Source organism: Thermobia domestica, chromosome 11 (genome assembly GCF_964235325.1).
Source record: "Thermobia domestica chromosome 11, izTheDome1.hap1.1, whole genome shotgun sequence".
In the NCBI taxonomy this organism is placed as follows: Eukaryota; Metazoa; Arthropoda; class Insecta; order Zygentoma; family Lepismatidae; genus Thermobia; species Thermobia domestica.
In genome coordinates, this window is record NC_137464.1 from 17,185,176 (window position 1) to 17,203,629 (window position 18,454).

Sequence of the window (18,454 nt, forward strand, 5' to 3'; positions counted from 1 at the left end):
TTCGTGGGTTTTCTCGGAATACTCCCTTTTCCTCCCACTCCATCAATATTCATAATTTTCTCTTGCCGTAATCAGCTTCTCGCTTATCCTAAAGGGCTTAATTGTAGAACGTTAAACTGGAAGATTTCATTTTGTATTATTATTTAATCGTGTCAGATGTGCTTTTCAACGGGTTCCTCTACCATTTGAATCACTGGCGACACTATTAGTCACTTTTTCCTCCAGCCTCTACAGAGACCTTATAGATAATGCCATCTCGTAGCAGTTTGTAGAAACAATATAATGAGAGTAAAATTTCGTTGAAGCATCAGCATACTGTATATATTAATACACTTACTATAATTTTAATACACTAGTGGAACTTAAGGAACCCTGTACGTATCGTCCGTCTCGAAAGAATTTGCACCACAAAATGTATCTGTGTAGAGGGCATGCTTACAAAGTTTGAAGGTCTCAGCACATATCATATAGGGCAGATTAATCAGAATATCTGTCGAGGGTGATGCTGCTAATACATGAAGGTTATAAGACAGCACGACGAGTGTAATTGTGTGTGGATAATAGTCTGTGTTCACCTTTTTGTACAATTAATATACTGCGAGTATGGTCTTACAGTGAGGCTGTAAGAAGTTAATTGGTTCCGCAGAATTCCCGCTTGTGTGGGTCATAACGTATCAGTCGTCCATTAGTGGTATGCAGAATGGGAGGTAGAGGTTTCCTATAGCAGACGTGCTTTCCAGTACCCTTGCGACAGACTGGAGAGCACATGTACAGGAAACTCGTTTGGTCTGCCCTAACTGCCAGTGCAGTTATCCGCTGTGCAATCTTGCCTCCCGTATGAGTGCACGGACACTGAACATTCGATTGTTGGAGGCAGGTCTGCTCTCGCATGATTGTTTCTTCTTTTCGCCGAAAACGTCTCCAGTTGTATTGAGAGAGACTGGAGTGGCGAGGCGAATGGAGAGCGGTGTGTTTAGTGATAAGAGTCGTTTCTGTCGCAGACACAGTGTCTACCTTACGCCTGCCGTAAAAGTGTAGGTGAGCGGGAAAATCTAGCTTGTGTTTGCGCTTGCCATATATGACTTACACTTGCATTATTGTATAGGGAGCAATAAACTACATATTGCTGGACTTTTCAGAGAAGTATGATTAATGGGCTGTACATTCATGATGTCAGTTCTTTGGTCTAATTTATGGGACTTCCGGATCTACCATTCTTCATCAAGTAACGCGATCCTATGCGGCCATTTCTACTCGCTGTAAATTCTATCCGGACGTGCTAGATCTCTAGATCTAAAGCCTTTTGAGGACGTAGTGGGACCACACGTACGACTGGAAGTTTGTGGTATTATAGGGAGCTAGCTTTAATGCGAGGCTGAGGAATTCAGAGTTGATTGGCAGGTTCCCCACCCCGTCGCCAAGAAACGGTCACTCGACGGTCCTGGGCAGGGTTGCCAGTGTGTTGTGAAAAAATTCAGCTAATACTCACTTAATTCAAAGAGTTTATGCAATTATGCAATCCCTATAGAAGATCTCTGTATACGTGGACACACGCAAATTAGGCTGTGATAACAAATGCTTCAGTTTTTTCTCCCTCGCTTCTTCGTCGCACTGCACTATGGCCTTCCTTATTACTTCTCTAGCTTCGCTGTGTATAGTTTGCCCTCTCTTACGCTGTGAAGCCATTGTCAAATGAATAATAAGCAGGGTGGATTGATTTAAATCAGGCTGATTTAAATCACGATTTAAATCAAGATTTAAATCAGTTGATTTTTTTAAATAAAAATCGTTGATTTAAATCAAATTCCGAAACAAAATAATTTAAAGTGAAAATAAGTAAAATCCCGTTTCTGTTCTGTTATTTCGGTTACGGAAGTTAATAATCATAATACAATGAGACTCAAATGTACAGCATAGTATGAAAACAAGTGTCATGCAGAAGATGATTAGGGAAAATCCCGTTTTGAACGGGTAACGGAGCAATCCTGCTTTCTTCTCTTCATAACAATGGGTTTGGGTCTTTAAATCGTTAACTATTCCACCATCGACATTTAAGACGAAAATTCTTTTGTGTGCGCGTCTGCTTGATTGTTCCCATATAATAGGACGTATTTAGAGGGGTCCTATCCCCCCTCCGATTTTTTTAAAAAAATTATAACTAGGCAAAATTTATGTATTTCGTGCCTCAAAGTAGTTCCATTTTTTTAAAAAAATACGCCCCTACCAAATAGTAACTTTTGTGAAAAAAAAGTGTCATTTTGATAAACTTTGCTATACTTTTTTCCTTAATGCTTAACCTTTTAAATTATATTACCTATTTTTATTCTATTAAAAATCGAATCTTCATTATTCGATTAAAAAAAGTATCAAATAAACCTTTTTATTTCGTTTTTTTTTTTTTTTTTTTTCAAGACTGGAGGCATTGTAGAACATGTTACATATGTTTTCACGCCTTTCCGCGTCGAGACACAGATGCCTATTATTCTTATTTTTTTGGCGGGCTTAAATTTTGTATTCAAAAGCCTGAAATTTTGCAGTCCTTCAGTGCACCCCTTAGTATTTTTCAGATGTTTTCAGATCTGCGTGAAAACAGGGGGTGCAGAGGGAAAAATGTAAAAAAAAAAAAAAAAAGAAAAAAAAAAGATATTTTCGAAATTCAGATGGAGACATATGAATTGTAATGTTTGAAAGGCTGTTCTATTCTGAAGGAAATGATGTACGAACCATGATCCTAGGATAAATAGGGATGTTTCAGGAAACTGTTACCTGAGATCCTGTTTTATACGGTAATCTGGGGTATTTGGGGGATAATATTTTTCGCGGGCTTACTTTTGCACCTAGAAGATTGAAATTTTGCACATTTATTCAATGCACCCCTTAGTATTTTTCACTGTTTCAGATCTTTACCTTAAAGCTATTGGTCCAGAGGGGTAAAAAAGTAAAAAAGGATATTTTTAACAGAAAATCCCTTTTTCCGTGATTTTTCCGCCCCAGATACACGATGGAGATTTGAATGGTACGATTGGAAATCTTCTTTTATATGAAGAGGATAATGTAGAAACCACGACCCTAGGATAAATAGGAATGTCTGAGGAAATGTTTACATTACATGCGGGTTATCTGGGGCATTGTGGGGATGTTCTTAGCTCATTGTTAAATATTTTCCCCGCCCTTACTATTTAAGACAGCTTGAAATTTTATACACATATTTAGTACTCCCTTAATATTTCCCAGTTGATTTTGAGATATGTGCGTTAACACGAAAGAGTCCAGAGGATATCAAAATTAAAAAAAAAAAAAAAAAAATCAGAAAAATCCCATTTTCTCCCAAATTGCCCGCTTCAGGGACATCATAGAGAAATGTGAATGTTACAGTTTCAAAGGCTGTTCTATTCTGAAGAGAATGAGGTAGAACCATGATCCTAGGATAAATAGGGATGATATTATAGCTGCTTGACTGAAAGTCTATAATTTACCTTTAAAAAAAAGCCATAATTTAAAAGGGTTAAGAAACATTGTTTGGGATTGATATAGGTTAACAATTGGGGATTAATTCAAAATTCAACCCTAATACTTTCACTTAAATGGCATAATTAGCATTTAATACTAATTTCTAATGCTTTTTCTTCAGTTCGCGACTTGTAATTTACGAGGAGAAAGATTTGATTTAAATCAAAAAAATCGATTTAAATCAAAAAAAATCAACAAAAATGATTTTTTTAAAAAAAAATCATGATTTTTTTTCCACCCTGATAATAAGCAACGAAACCGCAACCACAACAGGACACAACAAATTACCAACTCACACTCTCTTCAGAATGACATTCATGTGACAAATTTTTAACCCCGACAACGCCGACATATAGAAGGAGGGTAAGGGAGTATTGCAAGAGTCAGGCAGAAAAATTGTTGAAATTTTTCCCCCTTTACCTCAGCCCCCACTAGTAAACATGCTAGCTCCCTATTATACTGGCAACGACTATTGCTTGGTTGGATTTGAGATCAGCACCCCTTTCAACAGCGAGGCTGTGAGAGGGGCCTACAGCTTAACGTGGGATCCGAACCACATGAGCTTCCGCTTGAAATCGAACCCAGATCTTTCGCGCCAAAGGTCCGTTCGTTAACCATATAGCTACAAACCACTTTTGCGTTAGATTCACCAAGATCTACAGTGAGCATGGATCTGATCGGGGTGCCATAAGATAAGAACATTATATTTTTGACATCCTGTATAACATATTCTGAATGTTCCAAGGGCGCAATAATTGTCACCATCACTTTCTTCTTTTCTAGCAACTTTGAATCAGATCTTTGAAATCTTGTTGAGTGTTCTTGAATGGGTTGCCATTAGTGTATTTGAAATGCACTTTATTCGTGTGGATACACAAGAGTGGGCGAGTAACACAAACAGTTGGGCAGTAGGCTGATGAGGATTCAAACTCTTATTCCCGCGTTTATGAAGATAATTGGATTCAACTGAACTATAAACTTGGAAATCACCAATTATTTAATTGTGATCATTTTAGTGCAATCGAGATCAGAAAAAAAATGTAAAAGAGCACAAGGATATCAGTGTATTATGTGTCCGTAGTTATTTAAAAACCATGATTCTTAATTGAGAATACGCTAATACCTTAAAATACAGAGTAATCGATGTTAACTAGTAAGCACAGTTGGTTCTGCAATATTAGTGATATTGCAATAACTTCATAAGTTTCTAATTTCAATAATAATTGTTTACCTGATGAATTAATGATGATATATAACTTCATTATGAAAAATATTCATATAACCTAGATATTAAAAAAGTGTTAAGTACAGTTGAAGGTGCCAAATATAAATGTAAATTAATTAAATAATTTAATTCAGATAACCACCTTCACATTGTTAAATACATTATATCGCTCATTGTTCATAACCATTGTTAGAGCTTTATTGTGATTTCTGAACTGAATTTACATATTTCTATTACTTCATATTAGTTCTTGTCACTGTTATATCAACATAGATACTTAATTAGCAGAGTTTAAGCTGATTTTTATTTTTCTTTATTTTTTCTTTTTTGTAATTCGCACGAGTTTCAAATGTTTCTTTTGAAAAAGTTTCCATTTAATAGAATTGCCATTCGTTATTTTGTGAGTTAAATAGTATAAAATTATAATTAAAAACTGATAGTACGGAATAGGCGTAATTGTAAACTGTTTTAATTCGTAAAATATACAAGTTAGAATCGCAAGACTGTTTTCATATAGTATTGTTTGCTATTGGTTCTAAATCCATCCGGGTTTAGATTTGGTGGGGCCTAAGTTATTGAAGGTAATGTCTCCTTTATGCGTCCAGACGAACATAGGCACCCTATGTACAGAAATGAAGAAACTAGTGATATTTTAGGAAGCAGGCTAGCAGAAAGAGCCCCATTACTAACATCATAGGAGCCTCAGCAATACAGAGCACTGTTGCTATATGTAGATTTTATTTTATTTATGATTTTCTTATATTGTGGAAATGTTCAAGTTTTCCTGTAATTTTTGGGACCCTCAAGAGAATGTGACCCTAAGCTGTAGCTTGTTTAGCTTATACGTAAACCGGCACTGCGATATGGCCCTAACATTTTCAGTATATTTCTCTGACCAGAACATTTTTCACGTCTTTCCTTAGGAAGTCGGCAGGTACACCGCATGTAACTTTACCAAGAGTTTGAGGTTTTCTCCGACACACTTGTTTCTTTACTCACCCGCAAAGTCATCACAGATTGTGAGGTTTAGGCTTCGTGAAGCCCTTCTGTGATACCTCGACAGACTATTCATTGTCCTGAAAAATGCTCATTGAGTCAGAAGCCAGGGTAAAGTACGTGGGACTAATGTCTTGCATGAATATCTTCTCGTGGACGTCTTTCCGTGCCGAAATTCTTTGCTACATAAACCCTTATAGCATTTTAAAGTAACATTCAGCGTTTATAATATCTCGCAGGAAATAGCAGACTGTCACATTCGGCTTTTCCTAAATTCTTTTATCTATCTTTAGAGTATCGTCATTTACCTAATGGTAGGATTTTATGTATGTGTTAACAAACCGATTTTTAATGAAATAGTTTTATCACTATTTAAAGAAGATTGTCGGAAACATACTTTCCTTCCATGCGAACATTCTTTTCCAGAATTTTACATACTTAGTGCTATCTTGCGGAAACAATTCTTGAATACAAGGAAGTTTCTACGATCCATATAGTAAATATTCATGGATTAAAACACGCAAAACATTAGCAAGTGTAACCAATTTTCCTTGGGACCTGACTTGTGGATTTGCAAGGAAGAAAATCCATCAAACATGTCTTTCAATTCTCATCTTGTTCTCAGACCGTTATGTTGAAGGCCTACTACTTTTCGAATCTTTTTTCGCAGTAGGTTTGTCGAATCTTTTTTAACAAATAAACAATGTAGTTACCTGCTGTATGTTGTGTATAGGGAAAAAAATTAGATGTTTCGAGAATTCACGACTTCCTTCATTGAAAAATCAAAACATGAAAGTTATGAATCCACCCTCACCACGCGACTAAGCAAGCCAGGGAAGATTATATAATTCACCTTGAAGTTCATTAAACTACACCTCAACAGCTTCAGTAATATAAATTGACGCATTGTAATCTTCGAAATTTTCGTCATTGTACGGAAACATGTGAACAAGTTTTAACATAGATGCATGCAGTTCTAAAATTTCTACATAACCACTCACAGTAATGCGTTCTGTGAGTGTAATCATGGGATCCACGGAATACCAGGAAATTGCGACTCATAGCATCACAGAACCGGCACCTGTTTGATGGTAGGGAAGAGACAATTTAGAAGCATAAGCTTCGGTGGGCATTCGCCGTACATAAACATGGCCTGTTGTAGGAAATAAGGGGAAAGATAATTCATCGATCCATATTACGTGTGTCCAATCATCGGCGGTCCACTTTGCATGTCTTTGGTAGCATTTTCTTTGCACTAAAGTGCTGTTGGTCGTGAAATCCGACGACAGATATTCATATTATGCAACTCGCGTCGGACTGTGATTGTCACAATAGACTATTCCACATTCAGGGTGGGAAAAACATGATTTAAAAAAAAATCATTTTTGTTGATTTTTTTTATTTAAATCGATTTTTTTGATTTAAATCAAATCTATCTCCTCGTAAATTACAAGTTGCGAACTGAAGAAAAAGCATTAGGAATTAGTATTAACTGCTAATTATGCCATTTAAATGAAAGAATTAGGGTTGAATTTTGAATTAATCCCCAATTGTTAACCTCTGTTAATCCCAAACAATGCTTCTTAACCCTTTTAAATTATGGCTTTTTTTTAAAAAGGAAAATTATGGACTTTCAGTCAAGCAGCTACATCTTCATCCCTATTTATCCTAGGATCATGGTTCATATCTCATTCTCTTCAGAATAGAACAGCCTTTGAAACGGTAACATTCACATTTCCTTATCATGGCCCTGAAGCGAGAAATTTTGAGATTTTTTTTTTTTTAATTTTGATCCCCTCTGGACTCTACGCACAGATCTCAAAATCAACTGAGAAATACTAAGGGGTGTACTAAATGTGTGTATAAAATTTCAAGCTATCTTGAATACCAAGGGCGGTGAAAATATTTAACAATGAGCTAAGAACATCCCCACAATGCCCCAGATAACCCGCATGTAATATAAAAATTTCCTCAGACATCTCTATTTATCCTAGGGTCGTGATTTGTACATTATTCTCTTCAGAATAAAAAAGATTTTCTATTGTACCATTCAAATGTCTCGTGTATCTGGAGCGGAATAATCATGAAAAAAGGGATTTTCTGTTAAAAAATATCCTTTTTTACCCCTCTGGACCAACCCCCTGTTTTAAGGTAGAGATTTGAAACATTGAAAAATACTAAGGGATGCATTGAATAAATGTGCAAAATTTCAATCTTCTAGGTGCAAAAGTAAGCCCGCGAAAAATAATATCCCCCAAATACCCCAGATTCCCGTATAAAACAGGATCTCAGGAAACAGTTTCTTGAGACATGTCTATTTATCCTAGGATCATGGTTCGTACGTCATTCTCTTCGGAATAGAACAGCCTTTCAAACGGTACCATTCATATGTCTCCATCTGAATCGCGGAAAAAGCTATTTTGTTAAAAGTTTTTTTTTTTTTTTTTTTAATACATTTTCCCCTCTGGACCCTCTGTTTTCACGCAGAAATCTGAAAACATATGAAAATACTAAGGGGTACACTGAACGAGTGTGCAAAATTTCAGTCTTTTGAATGCAAAATGTAACCCTGCCAAAAAATAAGAATAATAGGCATAACAAAAAAATATCTTTTTAAATTCATGATGTCATCACACACTATGTCTCGACGCAGAAAGGCGTAAAAGCATATGTAACATGTTCTACAATGCCTTCAGTGTTGAAGAGAGAGAGAAAAGAAAAACGAATAAAAAGGTTTATTGTACTTGTTTAATCGAATAATAAAGATTCGATTTTTAATAGCATAAAAATAGGTAATATAATTTAAAAGGTCAAAAATTAAAGAAAAAGTATAGCAACGTTTATCAAAATGTCACTTTTGTCACAAAAGTTACTGATATTTGGTAGGGGCATATTTTTAAAAAATTGGAACTAGCTTGAGGCACGAAATACATAAATTTCGCCTGAAGTTATAAATCTTTTTAAAAATCGGAGAGGGGATAAGACCCCTCTAAATACACCCTATTATCTGGGAACAAACAAGCAGATGCGCACGCGAAAGAATTTTCGTCTTAAATGTCGATGGTGATTTCTCCGTTGGAACAGTTAACGATTTAAAAACCCAAACCCATTGTTACGAAGAGAAGAAAGCAGTATTGCTCCGTTACCCGTTCAAAACGGGATTTTCCCTAATCATCCTGTGTATGACACTTGTGTTCATACTATGCTGTACATGCTGTACATTTGAGTCTCATTGTATTATGATTATTAACTTCCGTAACCGAAATAACAGAACAGAAACGGGATTGTACTTATTTTCACTTTATTTTATTTCGGAATTTGATTTAAATCAATAATTTTTATTTAAAAAATCAAGTGATTTAAATCAGACTGATTTAAATCAATTCACCCTGCCCGCGTTCGCGTTACATTCCTGGGTGACAATCTTCTTCAATACTTCGGTGATTCCTGTCACCGAAGCTTATCTTCCGTCCACTATCTTTGCCGAAATTGTCTTGCCATGAGTTTTGGAGGTCATCATCTTGGATATTGTTCCTCGCGACATCCAAGACACTCGCGCAACTAACCGTGTACCCACAGTTTGGTCCCTTTGAAAGTCAGAGGGGTCTTCCCTTTTTCATCACCACTTTGTGTCCGCTTCCAAACGCTTCAGTGATCCCCTCCCTAGTAGTTTAGTGGCTAGCGCGTAGTTTTGGGTTAGATTCCAGATGGGAGAGCACAAGGAAAAGAAATTTCACAATCATTCCGTTCGTTAATCACCCGTCTCCTTTAGCCTAAAGGGATAGTAAACTTAACAATTTCATTTCATTTTACACCTCCGTTCTGCCCCGTCTGACATACTACAAACAATCACTTAACACGCCAATAACAGCAACAATGAACTACACACGCATCTTTAATGTTACCACCTTACATATCGTAGGTGTTACAAACTACAGTTGTTTCCATTAATTTGGTAATTATCTGTATCTTTTATAGTTGAAACAAGAAATGAAAGATAATCGTATAAAACATGAAAAACAGATAAATATTCGCATTGTAAGCAACTTTATAAAAGATTGAAAATGATAATGTGTGAGATAAATACCGGTAGAATGATACGTAGCTGAAACTGTAACATTATTATTTATTAAAAATAATTTACTTTGGTCAGATTTTATATTTTAATTAAGGCAAAGAAATTTCAAAGTTAGAATAAACGGTATTCATATTAAAAATATAGAGTTACTTCCTGTCCACCCAGAGTTACTATAAACTACATTAATTCCAATACATTCTTTCCTGTTTAGTGTATTTGGAAAAATTAAATGCAAGATGTTACGTAATTGTACACAGAAATACATTTTAGCATATATTAATAAAACGAAACTGACCAAAGCAATAAATGTATAATTAGAATACTTGTGTAACTGTGTCGCAAGTATAATATCACTTTCATCAGTCACGTTATGGAAGATCAATCCAAGAACAACAACTTACATATAATCAGAAGTTCAGGTAGAGGTAAAAGTAGAAGAGGAGAATAAGATTAAAACTCTAGGAATATGACGACAGAGAAAGTTGGTAGAAAGTTGGAGACAGGGTAGTACAGGAAAGAATGCTTTGCAGGGATGCCATAAGAGGAGAAACCTGGATATAGGAACCAAACAAAACCTTTAAATTCACCTCTGGTGCGTGGGGTCCCTGGTTCGATTCCCGCTCAAGCCAAGTGAACTTTGTGATGGACAAACACCGTGTGCATGAGTTTTCTCGGAGTTCTCCCGTTTCCTCCCACTTTCTTCATTCCACCAATTCACTCATTTCTCATCATCACCGTCTCCTTTAGCCTAGCCGGCATAACCGTGGGCCGTAAAACTTAAGATTTCATTTCATTTTCAAAACCTTTAGAAATGATAGTGACGGTGGTAGAAGAAAAGAGGACATAAAAATACTTCAGAGCTTACTAATAGGAAATTAATACAGAAAAGATGAATTGGGAAAGGAGATAAGAGACAGGAAGATAGAAAAGGCAGAAGGGGAAGAAAGAAAATGATGATTCGGAAATGGAGAGCTTAGGCGATAAGATAGAGGTTCTTAAGACGTTGCTGAGGATAGATTGGGTGAAAACGGAAGGGCTGGAGAGGGAAAAGGGAAGTGTGATTCGGAAGTGGAAAGAAGCTCAATGGATTAACAAACATGATAAGGATGTGTTGATGTATTGGACAATCGGTAATATTATTCATGAGTTATGGAATGGTGCTTGACAAAATAGAACAGAAAGATTTAAAAGGAAATAAAACGTAAACAATAATGTTATATGGGCAAGTGTATAAAATCCAGACCAGATGTGCAAAGTGTAAAATGAACGTTTTGTACAGGTGGATGTAAAAAGTGAAGGAAGGAAACTTTTTGATTGACTCTGGGAAGAGTGAGCGTGGCCTTTCATTTTCTGTTTATATTTAAGGTGTGTTCTTGGATTAATCTTCCATAACGTGTCTGATGACGGCGATATTACATTGCCGAAACAGTTACACAAGCTTTAACCAGTTTTCTTTTATTAGTAAATGTTGACTTTCCAAAATTATAAAGAACAATATACACAAATACATTTCAGCTATTACATGAATATTGACTTTAAATATTCCTAATTTTGAAGCTTCTTTCTGCAACCAATAATTTCGATTACTTTCCGGCATATCTTCCGTAATAAGAGTTTTGCTGAAATTTACTGAACACGGAAAGGAAAAATTTCCTAGTTACTAGAATACTTAAAAAAGATACCTAAGGGTATATTAATCCAGTAAGTTTGGAATTATTACCTATAGTAAATATTCTTAATTTCCCCCACCACAAGTAACTTGTTTTTGCAGAAGAAATAATATATATTTTTGAGTTTATCAATTCGATATGTAGTAGACTTCGTGCAGCCATAGGCATCCTTAAGTATTCAAGCAGGAAGGCTTTTTCTTTACTTTAATACAATCTCATTCTAAACTTTATCGAAGATGATTACAGATAAAATTCGAAATTATCCAGTGAAGATAAATTACGAATAATACGTAGGCCAGAATATTATAGAAGAAGCTAAATGATAGAGAATCAGTTTTTACTAAATATATTTCGGATTTAAAATTTGCAAAAGAAAAAAGTTATTTTTTTTAGCATTCTCCCTTTTATGCAGATGATGAATGTTTTGTCCACATGAAAAACTATATGGTTGTTTTATGTTCTCTGTAGCCTTGGTGACAAACAGGATATTTACAAATAGTAAAATTCTGAAAAGATTCTTTGCTAAGCTCACCCCCACAATTTTATTGAATTCTAGTGAATTCGAAGACAGCCCCCACAATTTTATTGAATTCTAGTGAATAACTCAGACAACCCCTACGATTTTATTGAATTCTAGTGAACAACACAGACAACTCCCACAATTTTATTGAATTCTAGTGAATAGCTCAAAGGGAACTCCATTGAATTATAGTGAATAACACAGACAACTCCCACAATTTTATTGAATTCTAGTGAATAACTCAAAGATAACCCTCACAATTTTATTGTGATTTACTCAAAGACAACCCCTACAATTTCATTGAATTATAGTGAATAACTCAAATACAACTTCCACAATTTTATTGAATTATAGTGAATAACTCAAATACAATGAAGAAAATATAAAATTTAGAAATTGAACCTGATATTATCTGGAAAATGCTATTACCAAGTGAAGTAATAATCTGTATAAGACAATACAATTAATGGATAAATTTTGTATAATAAGGGTGGGTGTTAACAATAATTATGACGTTGTTATTATTGTTATAATATTGTTATAAGTATAACATAGAAGATACCGTGGGGTCCCTTGGAGGCTGCAATTAAAAATAAGTAATAATTGGTGTTCTGTACAGAAATTTTATACAGATACATTTCATAACAATACTTTATGCATTGCACTCCAACTCAGACTGTCATCTTCGACATCACAAGATAACAGGCGCAACTACAACCCAGAATAGTCAAGTCATGCCATCGTGGGATTGTTGCTTGAGGTAATGGACTTTAGCCCTTTGTAACTAACCACTTTGTTATTCAGAAGCTATTCAAAAATGTAAGCAGGTTTGAAGATATTTATTGCTTCAAACTGTAACCTTAGGAAGAAAGAGACAAGGTCACAAACAATGTAATGTAATGCAAAACTTTTTTCTTACTACACACTCAACTTAATTTATTATGTCTTATTATGTCAATAATGAAATCATTTACGGGTACAGCATGTTAGGAATTTCTGCCGTCTATCGAGCACTATGTAAACTAGTTTAAGAAAGTAATTGATTACTTATATGAATATTTCCTTGGGGTCCTTTTACGATCCCAGTGGTAAACAATCACTTTTCACTTTTAGCAAACGATATTTTGTGTTAAGAGGAGAAAATGCAAAAACAGACTTCTAGGTACTTGCTTTCATTTAAGAAATATACTACATTAAATATCTCTGGGGTCCCGAAAGGACCCGAAAGTAATACACAAGGGTTAAACATGAAAAGAAAGTGTAATATATTTAAAGACGCTGCTACCCTGAATAAACGTAATTCATTTCTGATTTTTTTTTCTTTCTAGGCAATGTATGTGTTGTTTCCGGGATTCAAAGAACTTCGAGCGATTTAATCTAATAACCCAGAGTATTGTTTGTTTGACAGTTTGTCAGTTGAAAGAACTTCGTAAGCATTTGGTGGAGCAAAATAAAAGCTCATCTGGTAGTACCAATACCGAAGATGCTAGTGAAGTTGCCGAGAAGTGCCCCAAGACCCCTTCATCGAAGACTAATAATGAGGATGCATCTGAAAAGGAACCTAAGAGTGAAAATGAGGATAAGCCCAAGGAGTCCTCCTCTGGTGATAAGGAAGAGGAGGCGAAGGAGGAGTCCTCTGAAAAGGAAGCCTCCGAGAAGAAAAGTAAAAACGAAGAACCTGTAGAGGAAGAATGGACGATGGAGGAAAAAGAGAAACTTCTGCATTTTCTATCCAAAGTGTTTCTGTTAAATTATCCGTTGTATGTGGCATATAAGCATAGTGTACACTCAAAACTAGAAGAAGTGTCACAGCAAGAAGCAACAAATTTAAGTGCATTTTGTGATCTTCATGACCCTGAGATTCCTGTGTACTTACTTCGAAATGTGTGTTTGTTCTGTAAAACTGGTGGTGTGCATGCTATGACTGTTTGTTTCGCGGATCAGACGCCTGAAACCTTGCCAGTGTCTGTGGCTCATGCTATCATTACTATTGTGTGTAACTTAAAATTGTGGCTGAATTTTAGGTCTATAGTGCAACTATTTGTTCCCTTACGTTCCAAGGTTTTAAGATACATGTGCAATTTATCTGACAAAGACTTACGCATGCCAGGAATTAAAACGATGGCAGGTAAGTTTTTCTCTTTTCAAACTTATTTTTTTATATAATTTAATGTGTACTTTGTAACATGTTTCATACTTGTAAAATCTTTGACTTAATTTATTGAATGGTCTAATAATTATTTTTATTTAAATTGAATAAAGAGTTTTATACAAGTTCAATAGGTGGATTGTATGACCAAAAAAACATTTAACTTTTCATCAGTTTGAAGCTTCTGTACAGTGATGTGCAGTGCGTAGTTTACTTTTACACACACACACACAATTTGTTTTGTGTAGATTATGTAGACAACGTATAGAATATAATCTACAAGTAATTAAGTTTATATTGTTGGAAAACTAAGTAATTACATATTGAATTATTTTTTTTTCCATTTTACTAGCATGTTTTAAAAGAATATAAAATCAAACGTGATGAAACATGTTTTTAGTGTATGCAGTTAGTGTGTGTCTTAAATATTATGCTAAGTGTTGATATGATCATATCATTTTTTTTTTAAATTTAAAAGAAGTATGTACTTGTTTCAGGAATAGTAGCAGTGAATTAGATTTTCGCGTTTTAGACATTCTCTCCATGTTTGTACATTCTGTTTTAAGCATATACTGCAGATTGCAACATGGAAAATACATTTTCATTTACACAAAATTATAAGATAGAAGCTATAATTCAGGTATAAGATACGAAATTTTGAGTAACAGGTAAGATTATGACAGAAGAGTCGTAACTTCATGAAATATATAATTGCTTGCACTTCGGACTATTTTTATTTAAAATTTAACTTCTTAATATATATATATATATATATATATATATTTCGATTCCTTCTATATAGCCATGAACTCGTGGTGGTAAGATATAGGCTAGAGATCATCAGAAAAACATACTTGTTATTCTACTCTTGTAACTAAAGAAACAACCCTAAATAATCAACACATTCACACTTAAATTAAACGCTAAAAAAAATTTTAGTCACTTCCTAATAATTTGCACCTATAATAATAATAATAATAATAATAATAATAATAATAATAATAATAATAATAATAATAATAATAATAATAAAACAATTCCAAAATAAGGGTTGTACAGGTCAAGATTCTGCAATAATAGGGTCAGTGAAGATAATTATGAAACACTGCCTATGGAGGGTAATTAAAAAATATGAGAGACCCCTCACTAGTCTTCAATCACTGTAGGTAAATACAAATTAAGAGCACAGGCATTTAGTAACATCCTTCACAATGCTCTGTCTACATTTTTAAGTTTCAGTTTACAAAAGTTTGGATGTACCAATTTTTTTTTAACAAATTCATTAAAATAAGTTTCGAAAATTGAAATTTTATCATTAACTTTTATATCTACTTGTGCAGTAATATCACTGTTGTAAAACCAATGGGTGTTGGTGGAAACCTGGTAGATCAGCAGTTACAGGTTAAGTTGAATTTGTCCCTTGGGCTTTCGTTTCAGAGTTAAAATATTTTGTTGTATCTCATTTTGCTTATATGGAGGGTAACTATGAGACGTATATGCTAGATAAATTTATTTCAAAAATAACTGAAATCTGTCTCTGTATCCTAGTGTGTTGAGTTTCAAAAAAGCTGTATTTTTTAGTTTAGGCAGTCCTATGATCTTATTTCTTAGTAACTTTCAAAATTGTACACCTACATTATTTTGTTGAAAATAGCCTAGGCTGCATATCAATATACTAAAACATAAAGAAATAGCCTAAGTTGTTTTTTAGTGAACAGCCTAGAACTTGGTCTAAATCAGTTCTATAAGCGTGTTTTGTAACCTGAAACTATCTAATATAACCTATTAGCCTATAGGCCTATTAGAGGTAACTCAGAAAAATGTTAGAATAACATCAGTAGCTATTTTCACTTTCTTTCTTAGTTATTTTCTTGTAACTCAGTCAAATATTTGCGTATCCTTATGTAATAAACACAAAATAACGAAGACTTCTTTGAGTCATATTTGGACTCCTTCATACCTTAATATCACATACAGAAAGCTGGAAACAACAGGTTTCTCATAATTACTCTTTCGGAGAGAAATTTTGAGACAGCATAAATTTGACATTTACTCATCAACTTATGAGATAACAGGAAACTTTTTGGCAGCAAATTGTTGTTCGATTGTCACTATTAACTACTAACGTGAAAAAGTTGCGAAATCTGTCTCATAATTACCCTCACTGACCCTATACGTAAGAAGTGAAAAGGGTAAGTGTGTATATATAAGATTCAAACGAATACACATCACGTAAAGAGTATATGTAGTTTAGGATGAGCATGTAGAATGGACATTAACTACATTTCATAAAAGAGATGCAAGTTACTAGGAAGTGATTTTTTAAAGTGTTTAATTTAAAAGCGTGCGTCCTTAGAATGCTTGGGAGTATTTCTTTAGATACAAGATTAAAACATCGACAATGGTTTTCTTGTGATTTCTAGTCTATATCTCAACGCCACAGAGAGGACAGAAAATGTAGTGAAAGTTAAATTCTAAATAAAAGCAACAGTCCGAGGTGCAAAGTAAGATTTTGATTCACGAAAAAATTCAAAATATAACTAATTTCGCTCTTTCTGTTGTTGTGTATAAGACTAGCCTTCGGCTAGCTGGGGACTCTAGCCCCAGACCCCCGCGCTTGCTCGGGCCACGGCCTCGTACCTTGAATCATGCCAAATTTCAACTTTGCTCGTCAGCCCAAAGTACCCCTTTATTTTACGTCAGTCAGTTCATGTAGTTTTATATATAATTACGATGTTTTGGCTTCATTTTGGGTTCAGTACATAAGGACAGAACTACAGGTGTAACAGTATAGGTTGTAATAAAAAATGCAAAAATACATTTGTAACATTCATTAATATTGTACGGAAAATGTCTTCGCACACTGAACGTAATTTCGGTCTGATAGTTAAAACCTGTTCTTCACGTAATCAGCTGTGAATTAATAGAAGGACATTTCTGACCGCAATATTATTTTAATCAGTGTAGACAGATTGAAATTGTGTCTTTAGTTAAATTATGTATTTTGGCTTATAATTACTCTGTCACAACGCCTTAGATTGTGGAGAGTTGTATGATAAATATTGCTTTTAACTTTTTCTTTTTTGTTTCAAAAGCATCTTACAAATTTTGGAACTGAAATAATTAAAACAAGTATTGTTGAGAAACCGTTAATAACACTGCATTTCAAGTTATACTCACACATGTTCGGTGAAGCTTTGATTTTACCTAGTTTTCAGGCGTCTATAAATGGGAAAATTAGTTAGAATCAAGACTTCCAGGAAGTTCTTTGTGTAGTTAATACTGCTTTATCGCGCGCATTGTACTTCAGTCTTGCTTCAAAATCATTTACACTATAAAACATAATCACAGTGCTTTATTTTAGAATAAGGTAAGTGGTCTGTAGAATAGAAATAGAAAATTATTACCTATATACCGGCATCTCATATCTCACGTTTTTTCTCAAAACTCTACAGTACAACTCAAGTGTTTGAAAATTTAATTGTTTTTTTAGTGTATCGGACAAATTATAATAATAATTAAAACCAATCTGAATAATGTTCCTTTCATTTTTTTTTTCGCAGAACTTTCCTTCAGGGCTTGGGCTTACGACTCCCTTCTATAGAGATCTACATATAGTTTTTATAACAACAGTGGTGTGTGTATATATACAAAGTTTTTTTCAATATGGTATAATTAGGTTAGTGCACTAACACTAAAATCACACTTGTGTCTTGATTTTTTTTAGGAATCCGATCCAACCCTATATGTGCAATGTTGCCAAATTAAACAGTATAGCCAAATTGTTAAAATAAACAACGTTGCCAGTTTGTTAAAATACAACCCTTAATGTGTAATTTTTTGTATGTCCTAAAGAACGTATAATAAAATATTTACAGTCGAAAAATGAAAAAAATAATAATAAAATAAATAAAATATGAACACTGAAAACTGGAAACGTTGAGAATATGGTAATTACAAATTACATTAATAAAAATCAAAATTTTAAGATTGTAAATACTTTATTATACGGTCTTTAGGTCATACAAAAATTACAAATTAAGGCTTGTATTTGAACAATTTGGCAACATTGTACATACAAGGGTTTGAACTTCATCATGTTGGAAGATGCAAATGAATGCAATGTAGAAGATTACAGGATGTGGTTCTTAAATTAATACAAGAAATGGGTTTGAATTAGGTGTTAAGTGTACTAACTTGAGTATACTGTATTGAAAAAAAAAAAAGTGTATATATTCACACCATTGTTGTTACAAAAACTGTGAAGACCTGCAGAAAAGAAAGTCTTAAGCGTAAACCCTGACGA

The 18,454-nt window shown here is 34.2% G+C and overlaps 1 protein-coding gene across 1 annotated transcript in view; it reads left to right on the forward strand.

The window, feature by feature from the left end:
* puf (ubiquitinyl hydrolase 1 puf) overlaps positions 1–18,454 on the forward strand; it is a 151,054-nt gene that overhangs the window by 6,882 nt on the left and 125,718 nt on the right. The window contains exon 3 of the mRNA XM_081730121.1: positions 13,328–14,127. Within this exon, the coding sequence (XP_081586247.1) occupies positions 13,328–14,127 (800 nt within the window). The remainder of the gene's footprint in view (positions 1–13,327; positions 14,128–18,454) is intronic.